Here is a 24,876-nt window from a genome sequence, read left to right on the forward strand (position 1 = left end):
CTAGAGAATGGACTTGAGGATATGGGGAGGGGGTGGGGTGAGATGTGACAGGGTAAGAGAGTGTCATGGACATATATACACTACCAAATGTAAAATAGATAGCTAGTGGGAAGCAGCCGCATAGCACAGGGAGACCAGCTCGGTGCTTTGTGACCACCTAGAGGGGTGGGATGGGGAGGGTGGGAGGGAGGGAGATGCAAGAGGGAAGAGAAATGGGAACATATTGTATATGTATAACAGATTCACTTTGTTATAAAGCAGATGCTAACACACTATTGTAAGGCAATTATACTTCAATAAAGATGTTTGAAAAAAAAAAAAAAAAGTATAGTAGTGACACAAAACCAGACACATAGATAAATGGAGCAGAATAGAAATCCCAGAAATAAACCCACAGTTATATGATCAATTAATTTGACAAAGGAGGCAAGAATATGCAGTGGGGAAAAGACAGCCTCTTCAATAAATGGTGTTAGGAAATAGGACAGCTATATGCAAAAGAATTAAACTGGACTTCTTTCTCACACCATGAATAAAAATAAACTCAAAAGGCATTAATGACTTATATGTAGGTACCTGAAACCATAAAACTTCTAGAAGAAAACAGTCAGTATGCTCTTTGACATCAATCTTAGCAAAATTTTTTGGATCTGTCTCCTCAGGCAAGGGAAACAATAGCACAACTTTAAACAATTGTGCTTGATGGGACTACATCAAACTAAAAAGCTTTTGCACAACGAAGGAAACTATCAACAAAATGAAAAGGCAGCCTACTGAATAAAAGAAGATATCTGATAAGCGGTTAATACTCAAAGTATACAAAGAACTCTTATAATTTAACAACAAAAAATGGACAACCAGATTAAAAAATTGCCTCAGGACCTGAATAGATATTTTCCCAAAGAAGAAATACAGATGGCCAACAGACACATTAAAAGATGCTCAACATCACTAATCATCAGGTAAATGCAAATCAAAAACCACAATGAGATACCATTCATATCTGTCAGGATAGCTATCATAAAGAAAAAACAACAAATAACAAGTGTTGGCGAGGTTGTGGAGAAAAGAGAAGCCTCGTGTGCTCTTGGTAAGAATGGAAATTGGTGCAGCCACTATGGAAAACAGTATGGGGTTTTCTCAAAAAAATGAACACTAGAACTGCCATATGTTCTGAGTATTTACCAGAAGAAAACAAAAACACTAATTCGAAAATATATATGCACCCCAATATTTATTGCAGTGTTATTTACAATAGCTTAGATATGGAAGCAATCGAAATGTCCATTGACAGAAGAGTGGATAAAGAAGATTATAGATATAGATAAATAATGGAATACTACTCAGTCATAAAAAATAAAATCTTGCCATTTGTGACAACATGGATGGATCTAGAGGGTATTATGCTAAGTGAAATGTCAGTCAGAGAAAGATAAATACTGCATGATCTCACTAACATGTGGAATCTAAAAAATAAAATAAACAAACAAACAAAACAAAATGAAAACAGACTCATAGATACGGAGAACAAACAGGTGGTTGCCAGAAGGGAGGGGGTGGGGAGATGGGTAAAATAGGTGAAGGGGATTAATAGGGACAAACCTCCAGTTATATAACAAACAAGTTATGGGGATGTAATCTACAGCATAAGAAATATGGTCAATAATATTATAATAAGTTTGTACGGGGACACATTGTTATTAGACTTATCATGGTGATCACTTCAAAATGTCTGCAAATGTGAAATCATTATATAGTACACCTGAAACAAACATAATATGTATGACTATATTTCAATTAAAAAATATTTTTAAACAAAGGAAAAAAAGAAAATTTTCCCTTCTGTGATGTGGAGTGTGGAATTGCTGGGGACCAGTTAGGAGGCTACTGATGGTGATGAGGACTAGGGTAGAGCAAAGGGGCAGAGTTGAGAGCTCCTGAGGAGATAAACAGAGTAAGCAGACCATGGAACAGGTTCAGAGATGTATTGGATGGGGGTGGGAGAGGGGAAGTGAGGTGTCAAGGATGACATTTTCTCAGCAGAGACACAGAAGGCTGAGACACTAGCTCTGCCCTGAGTATGGGATTGCACGGTGGAGGAGAGAGATCAGCAACTGTGACAAAGTCACCAAATCGGAAGTTTCAACCGAGGCACCAACCAACAATGGATGCCACCTCCCTAGGAGGTGCTGGACCATGTACACAATTTTTAGACAAATTAGCTCAAAACTAGTTAAACTGTTCTTGGCCCCTTCATGCAGACTGAAGATTATAAAAGAGGTGGCAGAGTTGATAGAATAGTTGGTTTTTGAGAAGGATTTCCAATGTAGAGACCGGTGACACCCCTCTCAAGATAAAGGGGTGGGGTGGGGGTCAATGCTACCTCTTAACCCCAGGCTTAGTGAGAGGGGCTTCCATGGGACCACCTGGGGAGCATGTCATGGATTCCCTGCACCTGGAATGCAGGGCACTGGAGCCCCACTCTTGCCTGGGGAAGGTAAAGTGGCCCAGGGCAGCATGGTCCAGCGAGTGGGGAAAGTTCCAATAGAGTCCCGGAAGAGATGTGCGGCAGAGAGGTCAGCCAGAGGTCATTTGAAAGGGGATTTCTGTGGAAGAGGGCAGCCTGCCAGGGTGAGGGACCCTTGGCAGTGGGGGGTTGTGGGGATGCACTGCTGGGGCAGAAGCTGAGGTGGGATTAGGAACTGTCCAACCAAAGGAGGGGCAGGGAGCTGAGTTGGAAGGAGTCCTGGGAGCAAACCCACAAAGTTTCCCAAGGAAGAGTTGGCCTTAAATATCCAAGGGGCCCAACCCTGCAGTGGGGTGGGGGTGGGGGTGGGGTCAGACCTCCAGCCCCCAAGAGAGGGAGGAGGTCAGAGGGATAGAAGGCTGTTCCTCACCTCCCCCAGTCCCCGACCTTGTGAAAATCACAAAGAATGAGTTTGGTGAGTGTGGTCAGGCGGGGTGGGGTGGGGTGCAGGGGCCTGGGACTGGGCTGGAGTAGTAGACAGTGCCAGATTTGGGGCGCCTAGTCAGCGGAGCTAAGGAGTGGGTACTTTGTTTTCTAGGAGATGGGCCAACAAGGGAATAATGTGTCCGCATCAATTTTCTGGAAAAGCAACCTGGCAGGAGTGCAGTGAGGAGGACGGAGATTTGCTGGGCCTCCAGCTAGGGGGACCTGGTCCCAGTGAGAGAGGAGGAAGGTGGGGACTAAGAAGGTGGCACAGGGGACAGAGAGGAGGGGTCGACTGCAAAGACGTGCTCTAAGGGTTTTTGCCCTTGACAATGGGTGTGTGTGTGCGTGCACTTTTTTGATTGGGACAGGAAGAGGAGTGGGTGGAAACGGGGGTGGGGGGTTGGAGCCAGCATGGCTGGAGAATGTGGGGGGATAGGGAGGGGTGAGGAGACGAGAGCCTACAGGCCTTGAGGAGGCATCAGGACTTAATTCTAAGGGCATGAGAAGCCTTTGGAACATATACACTGGGGAGTGACATGATCTGATTTATTTTTAAATAAAATCCCTCGGGCTGCTCTGAGCAGAGTGGATAGGAGGGAAGAGGGCAGAAGTGGTTGAAGGTGTGCTTTCCTGATACACCAGGTAGCAGGAACAGGGACAGGCTTTGCCTAAAATGTCTGTGAGAACTAACATTTCAGTGAAACAGGAAAACCACCAATCCCACATCACCGCATCACCTGTCCTGCTCCCAGAATAAGAGGTGGTTCATTTTGAGATACCAGACCAGCTGGTCCCTTGAAGGAGAAATTAGGGACACGAGGTGGGTAGGGAGCCATGGGAAGGAGCCAGAGCTGCCAGGACGAGCACTCCTGTTCTTTGCACTTGTATATGCTCTGTACCTACCCCCAACACACATACCTGTAATCCACTCATTCACTCATCATTGCTTGAGTCACACTCACACTCTGCTAGGCACTGGGGATACACAGGACCTCCTGGGAAGGAGCTGTGTCTGGTGGAAGAGAGAAGTCATTGGGGAAGATTGAGTTTTTGCCCTCGTTCTCACCCCTCTCCGTGTCCACATCCTTTGCTATGTACATTTACAGCCCTTGACACTGGGCTCAGACATGTGCATTGCTTTGCTTGGTTGAGGATGTTAGCAGATTGATGAAAGTGCTTGACTTGTCAGGGTGGCCCTCCTTGCCCTTCGACCATGGCCATGAGACGAACTTTCTCTGGGCAGCTGAACCCATTAGCGCAGGCCTGCCCTAGCCACAACCAGCTGGTCCTGTAGCTGGATGCAGAGCAGTTAAGCCCAGTGCAGATGTCACCCCAGCTGAGCCCCAGGCATGTGAGAAATAATGCTTATGCCACTGAGATTTCTGTGGTGGTTGTGTCGCAAGAGCTGGCTGGTACGGAGATGCACACTCTAGCTCCAGTGTCAGAGTGGACTCGGGCTCGCACAAGGAAAGCACCAGGCATGTTTAGAAAACAGAACTTCTTCAGTTTAATTGCAGTGTGGGTTTCCTAAGCGGGAGGTTGGGTCAGATTACAGGACCTCCAACGCCATGGAATTCTATTGGTGCTGGCGATATCTGTTATTCTTTTTTTGGCAACCCAACATCTGAATGCCCTTCTAAAGTTTGAGGAGAGCACAGGTCCCAGGGTAAGAGCTGAAAATGCCATATCCTCACTTTCCCAGCCTCCTTTCCAGCAAGGTGTGGGCACACCGCTTAGGCTCAACCAATCAGATGCACAAGCCCCAGACTCTGAATTGGCACAAGGCAGCAGAGTCCATTCTGGTCCAGCATTGGTGGCAGCGGGGTCCTTACCCAACCACATGACCTCAGGCATCTTTCCAGGGTGCAGCCCCTAAGCATGGTTCTTAGCCCTCTGGAAAATCCTGAAACCGCTCTTCCCCCCATTAACTTTTAAATAAATAATTTTTCAACTTAAACTAGCCAGTGTTAGTTTTTGTTGCTTGCAATCCAGAATCCTGGCTGATAAAATTTGGCTGTACTGAGGTGTAACTGAAGGTTTTTGAATTGGAGAGTGACACGACCAAAGGCAAGCTTTAGGAGAATTGATTCAGCAGCAGGGGGATGTAGTTAAAGGGGAAGGAGACTGGGGCAATGAGATCGTTTTGTGTGTGTGAGAGAGCATGTGTGTGCAAGCATGCATTTGTGCACACGCACCAGTGGTCAATGGGATAAACAGGCGCCTCCTTTAAGCAGAAGTTTGGGGTCCCAATAATTATCCTCTCTGCCCTTTGTGTCAGCTTTATCAGAGTGCAGAAGTATACGTCCATGTTCAGGGACTCATGGTAAGCCTAGGTTGGACGAGGTGGCTGACACAGACCTCGCTCTGCCTGGGATGGAAGGTAGGTCTGCAAATCATGCCCTGAGCACCTTTTCCCAAGCCAAACACGTGCAGGGTCCTCACACCAAAGAGCCTGGGATGGGGATCGGGTCAGTAGCCAGGACTGCACCGGGGGCCTGGCCCAGATAAGCTTTCCTAGTGGAAGACAGCAGATGAGGCAGGCCAGTGAGAGACAGGGCAGAGCCTGAGGCCCAGCACTGCCCTCCTGTGCTCCCTTCCAGTCAATCCCTTCCCCACGTGCCTAGCCCCCACAACCACTAGGCGAGTTTCACCACTTCTAGAATGTCAAATACATGTGATCAGACAGCATGTAGTTTATTCTGACTGGTTTCTTTCGCTGTGAAGAATGCTTTCGAGACTCATCCGTGTTTTGGCGTGTATCACCTCTTCTTCCCTTTTTTATGGCTGAATAGTCTTGGCCAGTCAATGGGCATCTGAGTTGTTTCTAGTTTGTGGCTATTATGAGTAAAGCTTCTATGAACATTCAAATGCAGCTTTTGTGTGGACATATATTTTCACTGCTCTTAGGTAGATACCCAGGAGTGGAAATTATGGGTTGTGTGGGAAGGGTCTTTATAAGAAAGTGTCAAACTCTTTTGCAAAGTGGTGGTACCATTTTACACTGCCACCAGCGGTGTGAGAGTTCTAGTTGCTCCACGTCCCCATCAACACTTGGTATTGTTTCAGACTCTGCTCTCTTAATTATTGTGTTCTAAGGCCAAGGGGTTCTCTAAAAATATTTTGATTTCAGTTTTTTGAAAAAATTCCAAAAAAAATTTAAATTATTTTTTCTCTGAATGGGTCCTCATGTAAAATGAACACTTTATTTCATTTTTTTCCTCTGAATGGATCCTCATGAAAAATGATATGTCCCTAGTGATTTCCCAGTAATCTTTAAGGTCTCCATCCTGAAGAACCGAATGCATAATTAACAACAGAGGTCAAACCATATGGTGCCAGCAGGGGGCGTGCGTCACCCACACTTAAACTCCACTCCTATTCCTCATTCAGTCTTTGAGGGGACCCTACGCCATCCCTCAGCAGAACAGAGGCAAAGGTAAAGTTGATCTTTCCTGAGTGATGACGTTTAGGGCCAGAAATGCCTTGCCCTGGTAGGGACTTGGGGGGCTCCAAAACACAAAGCTGCCCCAGGCTCTGGGGAGGGATGTGAGTGCTGACTGCTGCTTGGACGTCCTGCATCACCCAGGAGCTTTGAAAACTCCCACTGCCCAGGCTGCCCCAGACTGAGTAAACCAAGATCTCTGGGACAACCCAGGCCTCAGCATTTAAAAACTCTCCAGGTGGCTCTGATGTGCAGCCGGGACTGTGCACCCCGGAATGGAAGCTTGTTAATGCTCCCCCATGGCCCAGGTGAGCTGATCAAGTTAGAGAGTTCACCTGGGACATATAGGTCACGGTGGCTCCAAATTTCAGTACATAGAAAAACCCCTGGGAGGAGAGGAGGGTTGTTGAAAATGAAGATTCCAAGTTTCCCCCTCAGAGATTTTGATTCAGTGGTTGGTGGTAAGGTATCAGAAATTGTCATTTTGATGAGTGCTTCCTCAGAGTCGAATCCAGAGTCCTGGAATCCCACCTTAGGAAATGTTGACCTTGACAGCATCTCAGAGGGTAGGAGACTGAGAACAGAGAAGGGGAGGTGGTGCCAGGGGCTCCTGGGCGCTGCTGCTTGGGGCTAAGGGGACTGTAGGTGGGCTCAGCTCCGGGCAGAGAGGTTGTGAGACACAGAGATGACAGAGAGGAGCCGTGAAAGTCTTGTGGCTGTTGCAGACCAGCTCCCTCCTCCTCTCTGCATCCCACCTCAGGCTGGGGGGCCAGGCATGGCGAGCAGAGGCTCTCCTGCCCTCCTCAGTCCCTGGTGGTCTTGGGACAGAGCCCCCTCTGTCTGATCTAGGTTCTGCAGCAGAGCCTAGAGCTGACGCATCACGGTGACCACTAGCTGGGTGGCCTGTCATGGTTCCTCACTGTCCACAGGTGCAGACCTGTCACTCAGTGTCATAGAATGTCCCAGCTACCTGATGGAGAGTCTGCCAGGTCCACATCCACAAAGGCCCTGGAGCGCCCCCTGCTGTAGGCAGACAAGCAATGCGATCCAGCCCTCATACCTCTTGTGACACTGTCACCCCAGGCAGTGCTCCCATCCTTCTTCGTGGATTGAGCTGAAACCTGCCTTTCTGTAGTCACCACCTGCAGGTGTAAGATTGCCCTTTCAGCCTTAGTCTAGACAATCATACATATTTGTAGACCCTTGAAATGTCCTCTTCTCCAGGCCAATGTGCTCAGAACGATATTGGTTCTGGAACACTTTACCAATATATCGTGGTAAAGTGTGTTTGCTTTTCAGCCCATTCTGTTTTCCTTGTAGCTGCTTTAGAGCTCTGCTGCAATTTGTTCATTCGTGCATCCATTCATTCACTGAACAAAGGGGTACTGAAGGCCACAGTGTGCCAGGCATCTTATAGGTACTGGGAACCTAACATGAGCAAGGGGGCACCAGCCCTGCCCCCACCGAGCTCAAGGCTGGGAGAGGCGGGAGATGGGTAACAAGTAAGCAGGGCCTTACAAGACAGTCCTCCCAGGAAACTGGATTTTTCATCTGTTCACTAGTGTCTCTGATGTGTTAGTGTGGGTCGGGACCCACAGAGGAAGGAGGACACCGGCAGTTGGTCTTTGCCTACGGGACCCGAAGGAGGGCTTCTGGGACGATCTGAGATGCTAACGAAGCATCACACACAACCCACCACCCCCGCCCCCGCCATACAAAATAAGAAAGAGAGAAATCCTCAGTCATGAACATTTATTAAGCTTCTACTGTCTTCCAGAGGCTTCTGCTTACTGAGTATTTTCTCCAAGTGCTCAGTATGCTTTAATGAGTCATCCTCTCCCTTTTATAGGTGGGGAGACAGGCTTGCCGAGGCTGCACAGCCAGGAGGTGGTGGGCAGACCAGTTTTGTCTGATGACCTCACGCCTCCAGGACAGAGGAATGAGAGTTCCAAGTGGATTGAAAATTTCTAGCTTTCAGGATTTACATAGGAATCTTAAATTAGGGTTGTAAGAAATCTTAATAAAATAAAATAAGCAAGGAAGAGGAGTCCAGTGGCCCTAAGGGAAACTTTCTTGCTGATCAGAGGTAGAGAGGGGCCTCTGGTTCTCTCTCTCTGACTCAGAATCCCCATGTGGGGCTGCAGGGAAGGTAAGGGCTGAGTGGGGTGGGCATCCAGGTGAGCTCTCAGGGTTTCTATTACCTCCTTGCAAGCGCAGAGGGCAATATGGGTAAATGGAGAGCTCTTGTTAGAACAGATGCTGGTTAATTTTGCCGGCCTGTCGGGGCACTATGGGGGTCACCTAGGACTCAATGGGCTTTCCCAGTGCCCTTGGCTCTGGCTGCAACACCAGGAACTCACGACTCAGAAAACACTTTGTGGGTGGTCTGAGTGCTCATCAGAGCAGCAGGTCTCTCCTGGCTGAATGGCCACTTCCAGAGCCGGCAGTCTTGAGGAGATGGAAGCAGAGAGATCAAGAAGGATCCAGTAAAAACTTTGCCTGCCCCGTAAGATGAGCAGAGGTCATGAATAATAGAGAGAAATGGAGTCCTCTGAGTCCTGGGGGCCCAGCTTGTTTGGGACCCTGCCCTCCTCAGAAAGGCCTCAGGTCCTGGGGGCATCTTTCACGGCCCTTGGGGCTGTGAGGCTGGGGCATCTTTATGGGAGAGGCCCCACCTGCCCCTGCTGTGAGGCCAGGTAGGAAACAGATACCAAGGGCCTGATGTCACCTGATTCTCCATGAAAGGAGGAGGGGGGCGGGTGGGGAAGGGAGGGGTAAGGAGGATAGCCTGTCCTCAGTCCCCATGAATAAGTCATGAGACCCAAAGAGAACCCCACGGCAGGTGCAGAGGAGGTGGTCAGGGAGAGGGGGCCAGAGACAGGAAGGGCAGAGATAAAGCACTGAGGTTCTGCTCCGGGGCCAGCAAGGAGAGGGGAGCAGGACAGCTCTGTGGGCCTGTGTGGGCTCTGGCCCACCCAGGCGTGTGCACGGGAGCTCCAGGTGAGAGGGCCGCGGGTCCAAGGAGGTGCAAAGAGGTGGGCACAGTGAGCCAGCGAGTGGCAGGAAGGGACAGCTGGCAAAATGATGCCCCAGAAGAAAAAGAGGAGAAAGAAGGACATCGACTTTCTAGCCGTGTACGAACAGGAGCTGCTGAACTACGCCTCGGAAGACGATGAGGGGGAGCTGGAGCACGAGTACTACAAGGCCAGAGGTGGGCGCGGTCCTGGCCTGCGGGGACGGGGGCACAGGCAGGGGCAGCGCGGCCCATACGATCCCATCCCTTGTGTTGAGGGAGGAATCTTAGGTTCCAACCCAACTCCTTTCTCGTGGATTATCCTGTTGGGTCTATACTACATCCCCTTGGGGTACACTGGGGCCCTCACTGTACACAGAGTCTTATGGGCACAGAATAGACTAGAACCGAAGTGCCCACACTCTCCAGGTCCTACACGTCCCAGAAGCCATGTTCCTGCCTGGTCTCTGAGGTGTGGCCTGCATCAGGCTGTGCAGAGGCCTGTGAGAAGAGACCTGGTCACTCAGCAGGTGCCGAGCAGGGGCTGGGGGCCGCTGCCCACTGCGGCCGATGGAGGTGAGGGCCTGGGGCTTTGCAAGGCGACGGCCCTGGCCCACATGGGGAGGGCAGTTGGTGCTTTGGACCCAGGGCCCAGCCCTTCTAGCCTCACTTTCCTCTGGGGTGTATGGGAGCTGCTTAGAAATGCTCTACCTTCTTGTCAGGTAAACCAGAGAAGGGGTGAACTGGGGACCCAGGAGCCAGGGCTGGCTTGCAGACAGCTTTTTTTTTTTGCTTTGTTGTTTTTGTTGGTGTTGTTTTATTTTTACAGTTAAAGAAAATATGATTGACTGTGAATGTCCATAGGCAGCGGACTTTATCACTCATAGGTCTGGTTTACTCCTCAATGCTGCCTGCCTGGTCCCTGAAGGCATTTAAATTCTCAGCGCTTCCTCTAAACTGGCTCACTACTCCCTGTAAGCACCAGACTCCCCCATTCATTCACCAGATAAGTATCGAATGCTTGCTCTGTGCCTGCCATGGGCTTGTTTGCCCTCCTTAATTCCTGTCTGCTGGGAGTTCCTTGATTATACCCGATTCTGTTGGGCTTGTGGCCTCAGCCATCCTGACCTCTGTGTGGGGGGTGGGGGGCCCTCCTTTATTTGTCCTGACTCCTAACCCAGCTCCCAGCACAGACCCAGGCTCAGAGAAGGTGGTCGCTGCTATGGCACTATGAGGCTGTGACTCTGCTGAGACCCCTTTCCCGGCGTGGTGTCCTGGGCACCTTCTGGGGTGGAGGTGGGTATTGTGGGGAGGAAAGAAGGACCTAGAACAAGTGAGGTGTTGCCGCCTTTTCTCAGCACGTGTGCTCCAAGCCCTGTCTGGTGGGGCTAGGGGCATTGAGGCTAGATGTGCGGGCAGCACCCATAACAAATACTCTCAGCTTTGGGGTGATTTGCCCCAGCCAACACGACTGCTGGCGAGAGCACTCGAGAATCTCTCACAGCCGCCGTCCCGTCCACTTCTGTTCATGGGTTCTGCCTGCCTTAGTGTGACTATAGGATCCTTCACAGCTTCCCTCTTCTTTTTACCCTTCTCAAAGTCTTTTCACTTCCGTTCTCACTTTGAATCCTCAAGATCCCCGAGAACAGTCAAGGCAGGTGTGATTAGTCTCAGGTTAAGGACTGAGGCTCCGAGAACTGAAGTGATTTCAACAAGGTCACAAGCAGGAGAGACAAGAACTTCAAAGATTCCCAAGACAAGTCCCCACTTCAGGTCACGATGCTGTTCAGTAGAATCATGTATTTAATGCATCAGGCACCACGCTGAGCACTTTACCCATGTGGATCGGTTTAATCTTCACAACAACCCAACAAGGTGGGTTGGGTTCTTAAAATCTGCTTTTTCAGGTGAGGAAACTGAGGCACAGTGAAGTTAAGTAACATGCCTAAGATCACAAAGCTAGTAAGTAGCAGAGTTAGGATTTGAATCTTGCTGGTCTGGCTGGTCCTTACTCTTGTACTGTCCAATCTTGACTCTGCTAGAAATAGCTGGAGACGAGCAAGCCAGGGTGGGTGCCATGCTGACATTTCTAAGAGACACAGACGCACTGACTCAGCAGTCAGCTACAGGACTGGGCGATAAATGCGTATGATTCTGACAGTAGTCACTTTCTGAACTTTACCTGCACTGTCATTGTTACCCTCTCTGCTCTAGAACGATGAGTCGCCTACTCCCTTTGAGCACTGGATTCTTGCATTATGTGGAGAATCTTGATGAGTGTGATGGGGAAGAAGAAGAAGGAAGAGGAGAAAGGCCTAGGTTTCCTTCTCTGTTCCTCAGGTCACCTCCAGGCTACACTGGAGTTTACCAACAGCCAGAGGAAGGAGAGCAGCTCCCTCCATGCTCTGAGGGTAGGCTGAGGCCGGTGCACTGGTCTACCTCCTGACTAATACAGGGCCCTTGAGGGGAAGAGAGTGACTCCTACCAGAATCTGGGATCCGAAGGGACCTCAGAGGCCATCCTGCACAAGCTTCTAACCCTGGGGCCCTTTTCTCTCCTGTATCCTAGACAGGGGGCTCCCCAGTGTCTGTTGGAATACAGTTTCCCAAGGCAGACTTCCTTCTTGGGGATGTTGTTAATGGAGATGATGGTAGTGATGTTGAAGATGATATTGATGTTGATGATGACAACAATGGAGATGATGGTGGTGGTGATGATGGTGATGTGATGATGGTAACAGTTTACCACTTATGGAATGAATATCTTTCATCCAACTGTGAAGGAGTGTCTGTAAGATAAATTCCCAGAAGTGGAAATATGCTAGGTCAATGAGTATGAAAGTTGAAAACTTTGTTTTATTTGATTTAATCCTTATGATAATCCTTCAAGGAAGAAATTCTCTCTCTTTCAGTGATAAGGAAAATGAAGATCAGTAAGAAATTTGGTTGAAATCATACAGCCAGTATGGTAGAACTGAGATTTACATACTGGTCAATTTATTTCCATAGTCCACATTCATTTCATTGATTGTTTCATTCATTCATTTGTTTTTTCATTCATTCATCCATGTAATTATTTATCGAGCATCTCCCATTTGTCATGCTCTGTGCTAGGAGCAACGCTTGTTGCTGTTGACAGTTCTTCTTTGTGCTGACCAGGGGATGTTACTAGTTGGGACCCTCCTCTCTGGACCAAACAGAGTTTTGTGTCTTCCATGAGATATTTGTCTTCTCTAAGATAGTTCTTCAGCTGCCTGAACTTTTTAAATTAAAAATGTTAAATTGAGGAATAATATACATATTATATATATGTATATACAGCACATTATAGAATATATATAATATGTATATGCACATATAGATTATATATGTAATATATATATATATATGGCACAAAACTCAAAAAGGAACAGCTGATGAATTTTTACACATGTGCATGCTTGTGTAACCACCATTCAGAACAGGACACAGAACATTTCTAACCTCCTGAAAGCTCCTTTACTCTTCTTCCCAGAGGTAATGGCCCTCCTGATTCTATCACATACATTAGATTTTTTGCTCTTGAGCTTCATATAAATGGAATCACACCGTACACACTTTTTTGTGTATCTAGCTTCTCTTTCACTCAACATTATATCCAAGAGATTTATCCATGTTGTGACTCATTATATAGCTTGTTCTTTTTTATTATTTGTGTACTACTGCATTTTATAAATATATCACCATTTGTTTAACCATTCTATTGTTGATGGAATTTGGGGTTATTTCCAGTTTTTAGCTATTATGGATAAAGCTGCTACAGATCTTGTACACATTTTTGGATGGACACATGCACTCATTTCTCTTGGATTTATAATTGGAAGTAGAATCACTGAGTCATAGGGTGGGCTTATGTTTAGTTACCAAGGCTTGTACCAATTTATACTCCCACCAGCAATGTATGAGAGTGCCAATGGCTCCACATTCTTGACAATACTTAGTATCTGTCCGTCTTTTTAATTTTAGCCATTCTGGTGGGTATATGTAGTGTCTCATGGTAATTTTAATTTGCATTTCCCTTATGAATAATGACGCTGAGCCCTTTTCCCTATGTTTATTGGCCATTTGGATATCCTCTTTTATGACATGCCTATTTAAGTCTTTTGCCCATTTTTCAACTTTATTGAAATATAATTAACAATAAAATGAATCTACTTTAAATGTGCCACTTGATAGGTATTGACAAATGTATACATCTATGTACCCACTAGCACCATTTATATATAGGGCATTTAAATTATCCCTCAAAAGTTCCACGTGCCCCTTCCCAGGCAATTCCCCCTAACTTCAACCCTAGGCAACCATGCTCTGCTTTCTGTTGTAATAGATTAAAGTTCACATAGCTGGCATTACATATCGTGTAGTGCTTTGTGTTTGACTTCTTTTGCTCCACATCGTGTGCTTGAGATTCATCCGTATTGCATATGTCAGTTGTTCATTCCTTTTTATCACTGAGTAGGATTCCACTGTATGGATATACCACACTTTTTAAATTCATTCACTTGTTGATACATTTAAGTTGTTTTTCCAGTTTAGAGCTATTATGAATACAGCTGCTATGAAAGTTTGTGTGCAGATCTTTGTGTGGACATGTTCTTATTTCTCTTGGGTAAATGCCTAAAAGGGGAATTTCTGGGTCTTATGGTAAGTGTATGTTTATCTTTAAAACAAATGATTGCTCATTAAAACAATTGTGTGGTCTTTCTTTTTCTTATTGATTTATGTGAATTCTTTACATCTTCTGAGTATGAGTCCTTTTTTTTGGAGACAGGCAGACCCCAGAGATATTGTGGATTCGGTTCCAGAGCCCAACAATGAAGCAAATATCACAATAAAGCGAGTCATACCAATTTTTTGGTTTCCCAGTGCATATGAAAGTTATGTTTCACACCATACTGTAGTCTATTAAGTGTACAATAGCATTATGTCTAAAAAATGTACATACCTTAATTTAGAAATACATTATTGCTAAAAAATATGCTAACCATCGTCTGAGCCTTCGGCAAGTCAATTTTTTTGCAATAGTAACATCAAAGATTACTGATCATAGATCATCATAACAAATATAATAATAATGAAAAAGTTTGAAATATTGTGAGAATTACCAAAATGTGACACAGAGACGGGAGTGAGCAAAGCTGTTGGAAAAATGGCACCGATAGACTTGCTTGACACAGGATTGCCACAAACCCTCCATTTGTAAGAAGCACGATATCTGTAAAGCACAATAAAGGGAATTGTGATAAAACAAGGTATTATGGTGGGATGCCTGTGTGTGCATTCCAAATATCTTCTAGTCTGTGGCTTGCCTTTTCATTCTCTTGATGTTCTTAATTTTAACTGTCTAATTTATCATTTTTTAATGGTTAGTGTCTTATTGAGAAGTAGCTGTGTACACTTGGAGCAGCTATGGAGGTAGTTTCTTTATCCCTCTCCCATACCCCAGACCCCTTTCTCTAAACCAAGCATCTCCAGGCCTATATGTCTTCTTTCATGTGATGTGGTTCTAGAATTTCCACCGTGCTGGTCATTTTCCTATGAACACTCAGTTTGGAAACATCCTTGTATATGTGCAAACCATCTGGGCAACACTTCAGGTCCTGGAGTTATCTCAGGGAAGGCTCTAGGAGTTGTTTGCCAATCAGGAATCCCTGTGGTGTAGACTGTGAAGAATGAAGGCTTTGGTTACCACAAGAGACAGGGAGTCACGCAAATGTACTGCTTCCTTTCTCCCCCTCACGGGGACCTTCATCAGAACCAGGGACATCAAAAGGAAAGACATCAACAGCAAACAGAACAATCTTCAAGGGGACAAAGAGAGGGGAAATCAGTGCCCCTGCCTACAGGGACTCACTGGCAAAGTTCTGCATCCCCCTCACTAAGATGTGTTATCCTGAGATTGCCATGGCAACACCCAGGAGGTCCCAGGAAGTGAGGCCTGCAAGGCAGCCTTGTGTAGAGGGCAGAGAGAAAGGTGAGAGCCAGGGGCAGACTCTGAAGAAGGTCTTGGCTAGGATGGCACCCATGTGCTGTGCTGGAAAGATCACAGACAGGCTTTGGGAGGCCTTGGGCTGGGCTCTGGGGTTGACATTATGTATTGTGTCCCCTTGCCTGCAGGTTCCTTACCTGTAAAATGAATGTGCCGCATCAAGTGGGAGATTGTGGTCTCACAGCAGGGCTTGGTGTGGGTCTGACCCTGGCTCAGAGGCTTGCGGGTTGCAGCAGGGGTCCAGAGCGTGCTCTGTGGCTGGGCATCCCCCTGTGGATCCGGCAGGAGCTATGGCTTCTCTGAGCCCACGTAGGATTCTGGGCTTTCTTCTGAGCCTGCGGTGTGTCTTCTTTCCTCCTCCAGTGTATGAGGTGGTCACAGCCACGGGGGATGTTCGTGGCGCAGGGACGGATGCCAATGTCTTCATCACCATTTTTGGAGAGAATGGGCTCTCTCCCAAGCTCCATCTTACCAGCAAGTGAGTACCAACTCAGCCTTGGTGGGGTCCTGGGCTGTTAGTGGGGGTTGATAAAGTTCTGGAACCCATGAGAGAAGACAGGTGTGTCCACAGGTGTATTAAGTGGTGTGGACCTTGCTAACAACCGATCACATGCCAGCCAGGCCTCTCCCAGTGATTTCCTTAGCTTCTCTCTTGATTTTTTTGTGTATAGTAATGCTTACTTAGGATCTCAGAATTCCCAAGAATTCATATTAGCTGTCCTTTGATGTGGGAGAATAAGCCCTCAGGATCAAGAAACCTGGTCTAGGCCCAGCTTCACCATTTAGTTGCCATATAACTTTGGTCAAATCTCTTGGCATCCAAAGCCTTGGCTTCCTCATATGTCATCTGAAAGTGATAATCCTCATTTTACCAAACTCATAGGACTTTTGGGAAGAGGGGACAAGGCATGCATGTGAGGGAGCCATGAGCTTAAATGCTCTGCACCTATGTCTCACCTGGGACCAGCATCATACTGAACCTGCCTGCCCGCTAACGCACTCTCAAGTCAGTGCGTGTGTTTGTGTAGATGTGTTTGTGTGTGCACACTTGTGCCCTCCATTTCATTGTGTCCCACTGAGAGCAGAGGCTGCTGTCTCTTCCTTTCCATCCCCTCCGCCCCACCACACATGTGCACACACAGTTACTACACATGGCAAAATTCTAGCGGAATCATGGAATTCCAGAGATGGGCAGGGGCCTTACTGGTGGCCTGGACAGCTGTTTTTCACCCTGTGCTGAGTGGAACAGGGTATTGGTCAGTTGGTTTTGGGCCCCCAATACCCTAGCATTCCTCCCCCTGGAGCAGCTTGACTTACGCTTATCATATCCACCGAGTTTCTCAGTCAGATTCTCTTTGCACCAAGGGCTCTGTAACCAAGAAAAACTTGAAAACAACTAAATCTATTCCAACCTGCTCACGGGGAATCTGGGGCCTAGAGGGGAGTGGTGAGCAGCTCTGAGTCATGGAGCTTTTGATGGTAAAGCTGGTCCTCAAACCCCAGGGTCTTGATGCAGACATTTCCTCAAGCACATGACCCCGTGGCCCTAGAGGGTGTGTGGGAGACTCCCCTGCAGGCCTCCTGGGGCTCCAGGGTGTGACCTCTGGAGTTTATAGCTTGGCACCTCCAGGGGTGGCAGGGGAAGCAGTAGAAAGGTGGGTCCACAGGCCAGGAGATCCACACTCTGTGCTTAGCAGACTGACCAGGCCCAGGGGAACACATTTACCCTGAAGGCAACCTCTGGTGTAAATGCGGCAACGTTGAGGCAGGCATAATGTCCTATTTTGTCCATTTCCGCAGAACAGGGTACCTGCCTTCTTGTACTGCTTACACTGCCGAGTGACCCGCTTGTGGAAGCCCTTTTCTCCAGTGCTGTGGGCACGGTAAAGAGAATACATGAAATGTCCATCCTCTCTGCCATGTGTTCTCCCCGGAGTGCACCCCTCTAGGGAGAAGCCACTAGACCCTGGGGAGTTGGCCAGCTTCATTTCTGGAGTCCCCAGCCTGTCTTTTTTTTTTTTTTTAAAACAAAAAGTGCCATTTCCCCTCTTGTGGTGGTTCCTCACTGCCTTTCCTCCTTTCATGCACCTGGATCCTCAGACTCTCTCCCCTCACCTTTTTCCTCTGTCAAAACACCTTCTCAGGAAGGTCCCCAGAGTCAACTTTTATAACCCCATGTGAAGGTCTGTCACTGTGTCCCCTCTCCCTGGGAGTCTGAGTTCCAGCCTTCCTTCTCAATGGGAAGGAAAGGCTGCGTCACGGTAGAAAGGTCTCAGGCATGACTGAGCTGGCAGGGCCAGCAGGTCTCCGGGTGGTTCTGAAACCACACAAAGGCAGCCAGCTTCTCTGAGATAGCCTGCATGTAGGAATCAACTTCCCCCCAATTACTCCATGGGTCTGCTGGTGGGGGTCTCTCCTGTATCTGTGTCCTGCTCCAGACTGGTCATCAGGGGCACGAATTAGGCCAGGATCCCAATCCAGCTGGTCCAGAGGGTTCTTCAGGAGCCCGCAGGAAATGGGTAGTTTCAGGGATACAGGCACGTTTGCAGCATCAGCTGTATGTCCTTGGAGAGGCTGGAGAGGTGATGCATCAAAGGATGCATAGGTGGAGGCAGAGGATGATGGGAGGTCTGTTTTGTGCCTGCAGCATCTATCCCAGTTCTTTGCAAATAGAGCTCACTAAATGATTTGGTATCAGTGTGGCTAGAATAGGACTTTACAGGGAAGGATATGTGATCTGGACCTCGACAGGTGAAAAGGACTCATAGAGGAGGGGCAGAAGGAGGGTACTTTAGATGAAGGGGAACAGCTTGAAAAAGTATGGAGGCCACAAGGGACACTGCAGGCCAATGGGGGCCGGATGGGGACTTACCGGCTGCATGGAGGGGCAGAGAGGAGGGAGGTGGGAAAGGCAGGGGAGGACCAGACTGGAGAAGGCCTTGTGGAGGCTTGACGTACTCTGCAGACAAGAAGGGTTAATCTGGCCGCGGTGAGCAGGATAAACGGGGAAAGAGGAGACCAGAGTCTGGCTGCTGCAAGACCCGAGAAATTGTCTATAAAGAGAATCAGATAGACACAATCCTCACTATCTGAGACCCTTCCAATTCAAGATGGAGACCTCGAGTCTGGGAGGGGAGCACTGCTTTCCGAGGAAGCCCAGGTTGCCGTGTAACCAACATGCAGATGGCCACGGAGGTCACAGAGCTCTGCGAGATTTAGATGCAGTTAGCCCAGCCCAGCCCTCACCCTCAGCAGTCCCTGGGGTCTGGCTCCGAATGCCCACTGGTCTCGAAATCTCCTCTCCTCTCACTGTCTGCCGCTGTTCCCTCCTCACCACGCTGTGTCACCCCAAACCCACACCCACACCCATGTGTCAACTGGAACTGAGCTCCTTTTCCTTGTTTTACACCCACAAACACACACACATACATCCACGCAAGCACACATATACACATGCACACCTACACACATGCACACACGCACACACACACGAACTACAAGGCATTTTGGTGTGCATCAGACTTCACTGATAACTCGGGGTGCCAGAGTTCACATGGAAGCAACACAGACAACTTAAAATGGAATACTAGGTAGACCCCCCGCCTGCCCGCACCAAGGTCTTAAAGTTAAGCCACCACCCTTCCTGGAAGTTCTCCCCGACCCCTTTCTCTGCAGCCTCTGGCCATGTCTCTCACCCCACCTTTCTCTCCTGCCTCTCTCTCGTCCTCTTTCTTCTCTCTCCCACCAATTCCACTCTTTCTGGTGGCCTTTCTCCTCTGCCCCAGGCATGTACCTTCTACTCCCGGGTGGCTTATTAGGATTTTTTATTCTCCAGTACAAAATAATTCCTGCTGCAAGAAGAACCTCGGTGCCTGATTGTTCTCACCCTCACGGTCTGGGGTCTAAATTCCTCAGCACACATTGGACCCTCTCTTAGGCAGCAAAGAGTGGGACACGTTCACTTCTATTCCCTTGCTAGCTAACCTCTGCCCTGACCTCCACACTAGCGAAGTGCCAACAGCTCTGGATCCCAGAGGAAGCCCCCTTCCCCATTACCCAGGACCACCCCCAACAATGAGTGACATGTTTAGGATATGGCAAAAGGATGGGATCTCATGTATCTTCTGGAACACGGTTCTCCTGTTGAGAATTCACCAACTGCGAGTGTGGGAGAATCCTGGCATTTTAGCCTGCTGGCTCTGCCCAGGGGGCGGCTAAAATGCCCTGTGCTGCCTGGAAAGGGTGGGATCCCTGTGGAATGGCAGGCACGGGCAGGGAGCTGTGTCCTGCATTTGAGGATTGACCAGGAGCAGTGGAAAACCTGCCATCTCCCACAAGGAAATGTGAAGAAGTGTCTATTTCTGATGTTTCTTTGGCCAGGGACCTCTGTCGTTTGCTGTTTCCACACCACCTTCAGTCAGTTTTCTGAAACCCACCAGCATTTGTATTCTGACTTATTGGAAGAGGGGACTTCGGAGTCTGACCCCAAGTGGGCTGGGGTTGGAGCTCATCTGGGATTGTTTTGGCCCCTCCCTGAGAGGAGGGAGTCTGTAGAGCCCTGTCTCTGCAGTCCTTTGCTTTCCCTTCTCTGAAGAGAGACCCCTGCAATGCAGAAGGCTTTGCTCTTGTCCGCCAGGATATTGGTCTCCATGTTGTAAACACCGTGGATGATTGCGTCACATCCTGTGATGCCCTTCATGCTCCAGTGTGGTCCTGAGACAGCGTGGAGCACGCCTTCTGCCCATCCTGGCAAACATGTCCTCCTGGTTTCCCTTCTTCCACCTCGCTTTTTAAAATTTCTTTTTTGAGTGACTGTAAAGCAGCATGGTCAATTATTTAACAAACACGCTGGAAAGTGCGAATCCACATTCCACCTGGTCGCGTGCGCAGGGCCTTTTTGAAGGTGCGGAGCTCCCCTTGCTGGATGCAGCTGCTGGAGCTGGAACTCTTATGAGAAGCACCCTAAAAAGCCAGCTGCTTTCCTTCCAAATCACACCTTGTTTTTTCTTTTCCAAATCACCCTCCTCTTCCCCTACTCATTGGCATTGGTTGTTTCCCAAATTCCATGCACCCTCAGCAGATGAAGCCCAGCGAGCCTCAAATTCATTCCGAAGAATTCACCACAAGCAGCTGTGGGCCAGATGGAGCGGGGATTTCTGAAACAGGGGACTGTGCTTTTTTCATAATTACGAAAACAAGATGTGCTCCCTTCAGAAAACTGAAAAAAATAAACACAAGAATAAATACCCAGCACTTCATAATAGTCTTATTATGTAGACATGATGTTTTTGTATAAATCCCCCCCCTCTTTATTGTCTTTAAATGAACTTGGTGTCCTTTTGTATTGGTTGTTGTTTATACATTCTATTTTTAACCTGCTTTTTCTTCTAAGCCTATTTCATAAACCTGTTTCTGTTGTATTAAATACTCTTTTCACAATAGGATTTTAATGGCTGCATAATATTCCATCATAGAGCTTCCCAGGGTGACTGCTTTGTAGGGTATTTATATGATATAGAGACTCCTGTCTATTCTAAAAATCGATTTCCTTGTCTTGTATACTGAAACAGAAAATACCTCTTATTCATTTCCTTGTTTCCCATTCACACAGTCCTGATGCACATAATCGATGTTCATGTGTTTTGCAAGTCGTTTAACAACTGCTTTGACTCTGCAACAGAATACAGGCCATGTTGTCACTCACCCTTGGAAGTGAGATTCTGACAGGTCCATGTCGCCAGCCTGGGGGCGGGACTTTTCACTCCAGCAAAACCCGGAAGTTCCCGCCACTCTCTCCTCCCGCTCTGTTCCCCGGGCTACACCACTGGGGGCTCTTCTCCCTGACAAGGCGGCCTTGGTGCACATTTTCACCTGATTTTGTGAGCTCTGCACTGCTTTACGAGGGCCCTGGGCCCCATGTCTCATGACGTGCCCACCATAAGGAAATATCTCCCCAGACCAGACCGTTTGCCAGAGTGGGTCTGTTTGCAGAATCACAGCTTCTGGGTCTCTAGAACCTTAAAAGCCTTCTGTTACTGAGAGAGTCTGAGCCTTTGCTGCCTTGGGGAGAAGGCCTTTCACCTCCCTCTTTATTTTGAAACACGTGATGGCCAATAAACAGACATATCTTCTGCGTTTTTCTTTTCCCATGGGCTGTGTGCTGGTGCTGAAAGCCCTGGCCGGGAGCACTGAGGGAGGTCCACAGCTCTCAGCCTTGTGAGGCCTTCACTGTGGGAGCAGGAAGAGCTGCAAGCAGGCCTGGGCTCAAGCGGCGGGCATCCTGGCCTACACAGAGGACAGAGCAGATGTCCACGTGAGATTCAGGCTTCCACTCCCAGAGGACTCGGTGCTCCAGCTTTCCTGTGTCTAAGCTGATGGATGCTAGGACACTCCCGAGTCTGGACTTGCTTGGGCATCTCATTGAGAAACATCTCAGGGGCACTTGCTTCTATTTGCACCATCTGTAGGATGCCAGATATGCATTCCCTCACTGCCCACACTTCCCTGGTCACTGGTTTGGGTTGAGTGTTTCCTTCCTTGGAATGGCAGGACCATGGTCCCCCACCCAAGGTTTGCATCCACTTGGGGCTGCCATTGCAACTCTCCCCAGCAAGAGCAAGGCAGGTGAGGAGGAGAGGCCAGGAGGCCTGCAGACCCAAGAGCACCATGGCATTTATCACACCTTCCTTCCTCCTCCACTCTCCCAACCCAGAGCAACCACAGAGCATTGGATCATGACTTTGGAGAGCCAGGTTCTGGTCCCAGCTCTGCTACCAACTAGCAATTTACTTGTTTGTAAAATGGGGCTAATGTTTCCCACCATGCTTGCCTTAATGACACATAGCAAGGATCCCATAAGAACATGGGCATGAAAGCAAGGAATGAATACTAACCATCCTTGCCCTCCACCTCTCCAAACCATGTCAGAAAGGAATCTCAGAATGGGATTGGCTGCCAGTAGCACTTCCTGGAGTGGGATGGTGGAGGAAGTAGGGGGATGCCAGCCTTTGGCTCTCCTCCAGGGCCTGTGAGCCAAGTGCTGGTCTGTACTAACTGTGCATACCTTCATTGCAGGAGCGAATCTGCCTTTGAGAAAGCCAACATCGATGTGTTCCGGGTGAGAACCAATAATGTGGGCCTCATCTACAAAATCAGGTGAGAACCTGGTCCCTGACCAGGTTGGGGTGAGATGAAGGCAAGTAGAATAGGAACTGATTTCACTACTGGCACTTTTGGGTGTTGATTGCTCTCCTGACGTCATTTGAGGGGTGACCAAAGGCCCAGATCTTTCCCCCCCACTCTGAGTCATTGTTCCCTAAACTTGCCCATTAGAGTTTCACTTGTTTGAGTTAAGAAAACTTGAGACAATTTTTCACACACTTGGGAAATATGCTCTGAAAAACTCTAGCAAAATGGTTAGTAGACTCAGTCCAGATTGCCTTCGTTCAAATTTCTGCCCTGCCATTTACCAGCTGTGGGCCTTTGGGAAGGTTTCCTCTCCAAACCTCAGTTTCCTTGTCTGTAATAATGGTGCCCAGCTCCTAGGGCACCATTAGAATTAGTGAGAACTCAATGAGTCAGTGTTTAGAATATTAACTGGCATACAGTAAGCACCCAGTGAGTGTTAGAGATGCCAGGTCACATTGCAGGATGCCTGTTGACAGAGATCTCCCCTAATCTTGCTCTCTCTGGTGGAGCTTTTGTGAATGTGTGGGGAGAGATAACGCTGCCAGCCTGGTTGCTGAGGAACAGCCTTCAACTGCCCCTTTTTGCCCCCCTCCACCTACTACCACCCCCGATCAAGTCATGCCCATTTGCCAGCACGTCAAGATCACTTATGGTCTGACTGTACCCAGACTAGAGGGCCTGGACAGAAGGGAAATGCTGCCTCCATTCAGTCCTTGTTTTTTTCCCCCTCCCACTAGAAAATATAGGGCCATGAACTCTCTTTACTGGGAAAATAAGGGACTTATGAGGGCCCTGGCACAGGTTGTGTGGGGAAAGGGGGTTATGAACAGGGAAGGGGCTCTTATGGGGGAGGGTCGGGAAGAAGGTGTCAGTGTGTGGGAAAGGCAACCACTAAGCTGAGGTCCACTATGTGCCAGGCAGAGGCATGCATCCTTGCGTATATCATGTGTGTCATCCATGTGTGTGCTGTCTTGGACTGTGGTTGTCCCGTTAAGACCTGCAAGTTGTAAGGCCTCCCTGTGATGGGATGCTTGGTGCAAAGTGAGGTCATCCAAGGGTCAAGTTCTGGGGAAGAAACTGGGCCTCAAAGAGAAAACTGGACTGCCAAGGATGAAGAGGACTTTAGGAAGTGGGAGAAGATAACGGGGGCCAGATTTTGAAGAGTCTGGATCTCTGCTGCCCAGCACAGTAGCCCCTGGCCCCACGGGGCTATTGATCACTCTAATGTGGCTAGCCCAACCAGATGCACTGTGTGTGCAAAAACACACCAGATCTTTGAAAAACTAGTATGAAGTAAAGGATGTAAGATAGCTCATTAACAAATGTTTACACGTATACCCACTGAAATGATAAATGAATTAAACAAAATATATTATTAAAATTGGTTTCACCAGTGTCTTTCTTTTTCAATGTGGCTACTAGAAAATCTAAAATTACCTATCTGGCTCACACATGAAGCTCATGTGATATTTCTATGGGGTAACACCAGTCTATGTGGCCATGGGGGATCCTCTGGGTGGTGGGACTGAGTATCTGGGGTGGGGGGGTGGGTCTGGGAGTCCAGGAGGGAGGGGAAGCTCAAGATGGTCCCACTGCAAGCCTTAGCAATCCTGGATTTTCCATGGAAGGCAATATTTCCTTGTGGGCAATGTAACAATGCAACATTCATTCATAAGCTCATCCACCTTGCAAGGAGTCCCAACTTTGTAGATAAGGAAACTGAGGTCTGAGAAGTAAAGTAACAACAACATCAAAATGATTAAACCTCTCTTTGGAACAAACATTGGGGTATTTCAGTATGGAAGGGGCGTCGTTTCTATTCTGCCAGTGACGGTGTGGGTGTCTGTTTCTGCACCAGGATCGAGCATGACAACACAGGCTTGAACGCCAGCTGGTACCTGGACCATGTGATTGTGACCGACATGAAACGGCCTCACCTCCGTTACTACTTCAACTGCAACAACTGGCTGAGCAAGGTGGAGGGTGACCGCCAGTGGTGTCGCGACCTGTTGGCCAGCTTCAACCCCATGGACATGCCCAGAGGTCAGTGCGCAGGCTGGCTTGCCCGCCATCCCTCCCTGCCTGCATTGGGCTCACCCAGGCCTCTGCCTTGTTCTGGGCAGCCCCATCACCCCTTGCCACCTCTTCCTGTTGGCTAGGGCCCAGGGGAAGTCCCAGCTTTTCCTTGGGTCCCTCCCAAGAGCACGTTCTGGGGGCTCATGGAAGTGGGAGATGCAGGAGGCCCTGGAGCCG

At 48.3% G+C, this 24,876-nt stretch overlaps 1 protein-coding gene across 2 annotated transcripts in view; it reads left to right on the forward strand.

The window, feature by feature from the left end:
• The first annotated feature begins 9,476 nt into the window (after positions 1 to 9,476).
• Positions 9,477 to 24,876, forward strand: part of LOXHD1 (lipoxygenase homology PLAT domains 1) — a 227,425-nt gene continuing 212,025 nt past the window's right edge. For both annotated transcript variants that reach the window (XM_057526953.1, XM_007197197.2), the window contains exons 1-4: positions 9,477 to 9,606; positions 15,799 to 15,913; positions 22,510 to 22,590; positions 24,482 to 24,666. In XM_057526953.1, the coding sequence (XP_057382936.1) occupies positions 9,477 to 9,606; positions 15,799 to 15,913; positions 22,510 to 22,590; positions 24,482 to 24,666 (511 nt within the window). The remainder of the gene's footprint in view (positions 9,607 to 15,798; positions 15,914 to 22,509; positions 22,591 to 24,481; positions 24,667 to 24,876) is intronic.

The sequence above is a fragment of the Balaenoptera acutorostrata genome, chromosome 13, assembly GCF_949987535.1.
Source record: "Balaenoptera acutorostrata chromosome 13, mBalAcu1.1, whole genome shotgun sequence".
Lineage (NCBI taxonomy): Eukaryota > Metazoa > Chordata > Mammalia > Artiodactyla > Balaenopteridae > Balaenoptera > Balaenoptera acutorostrata.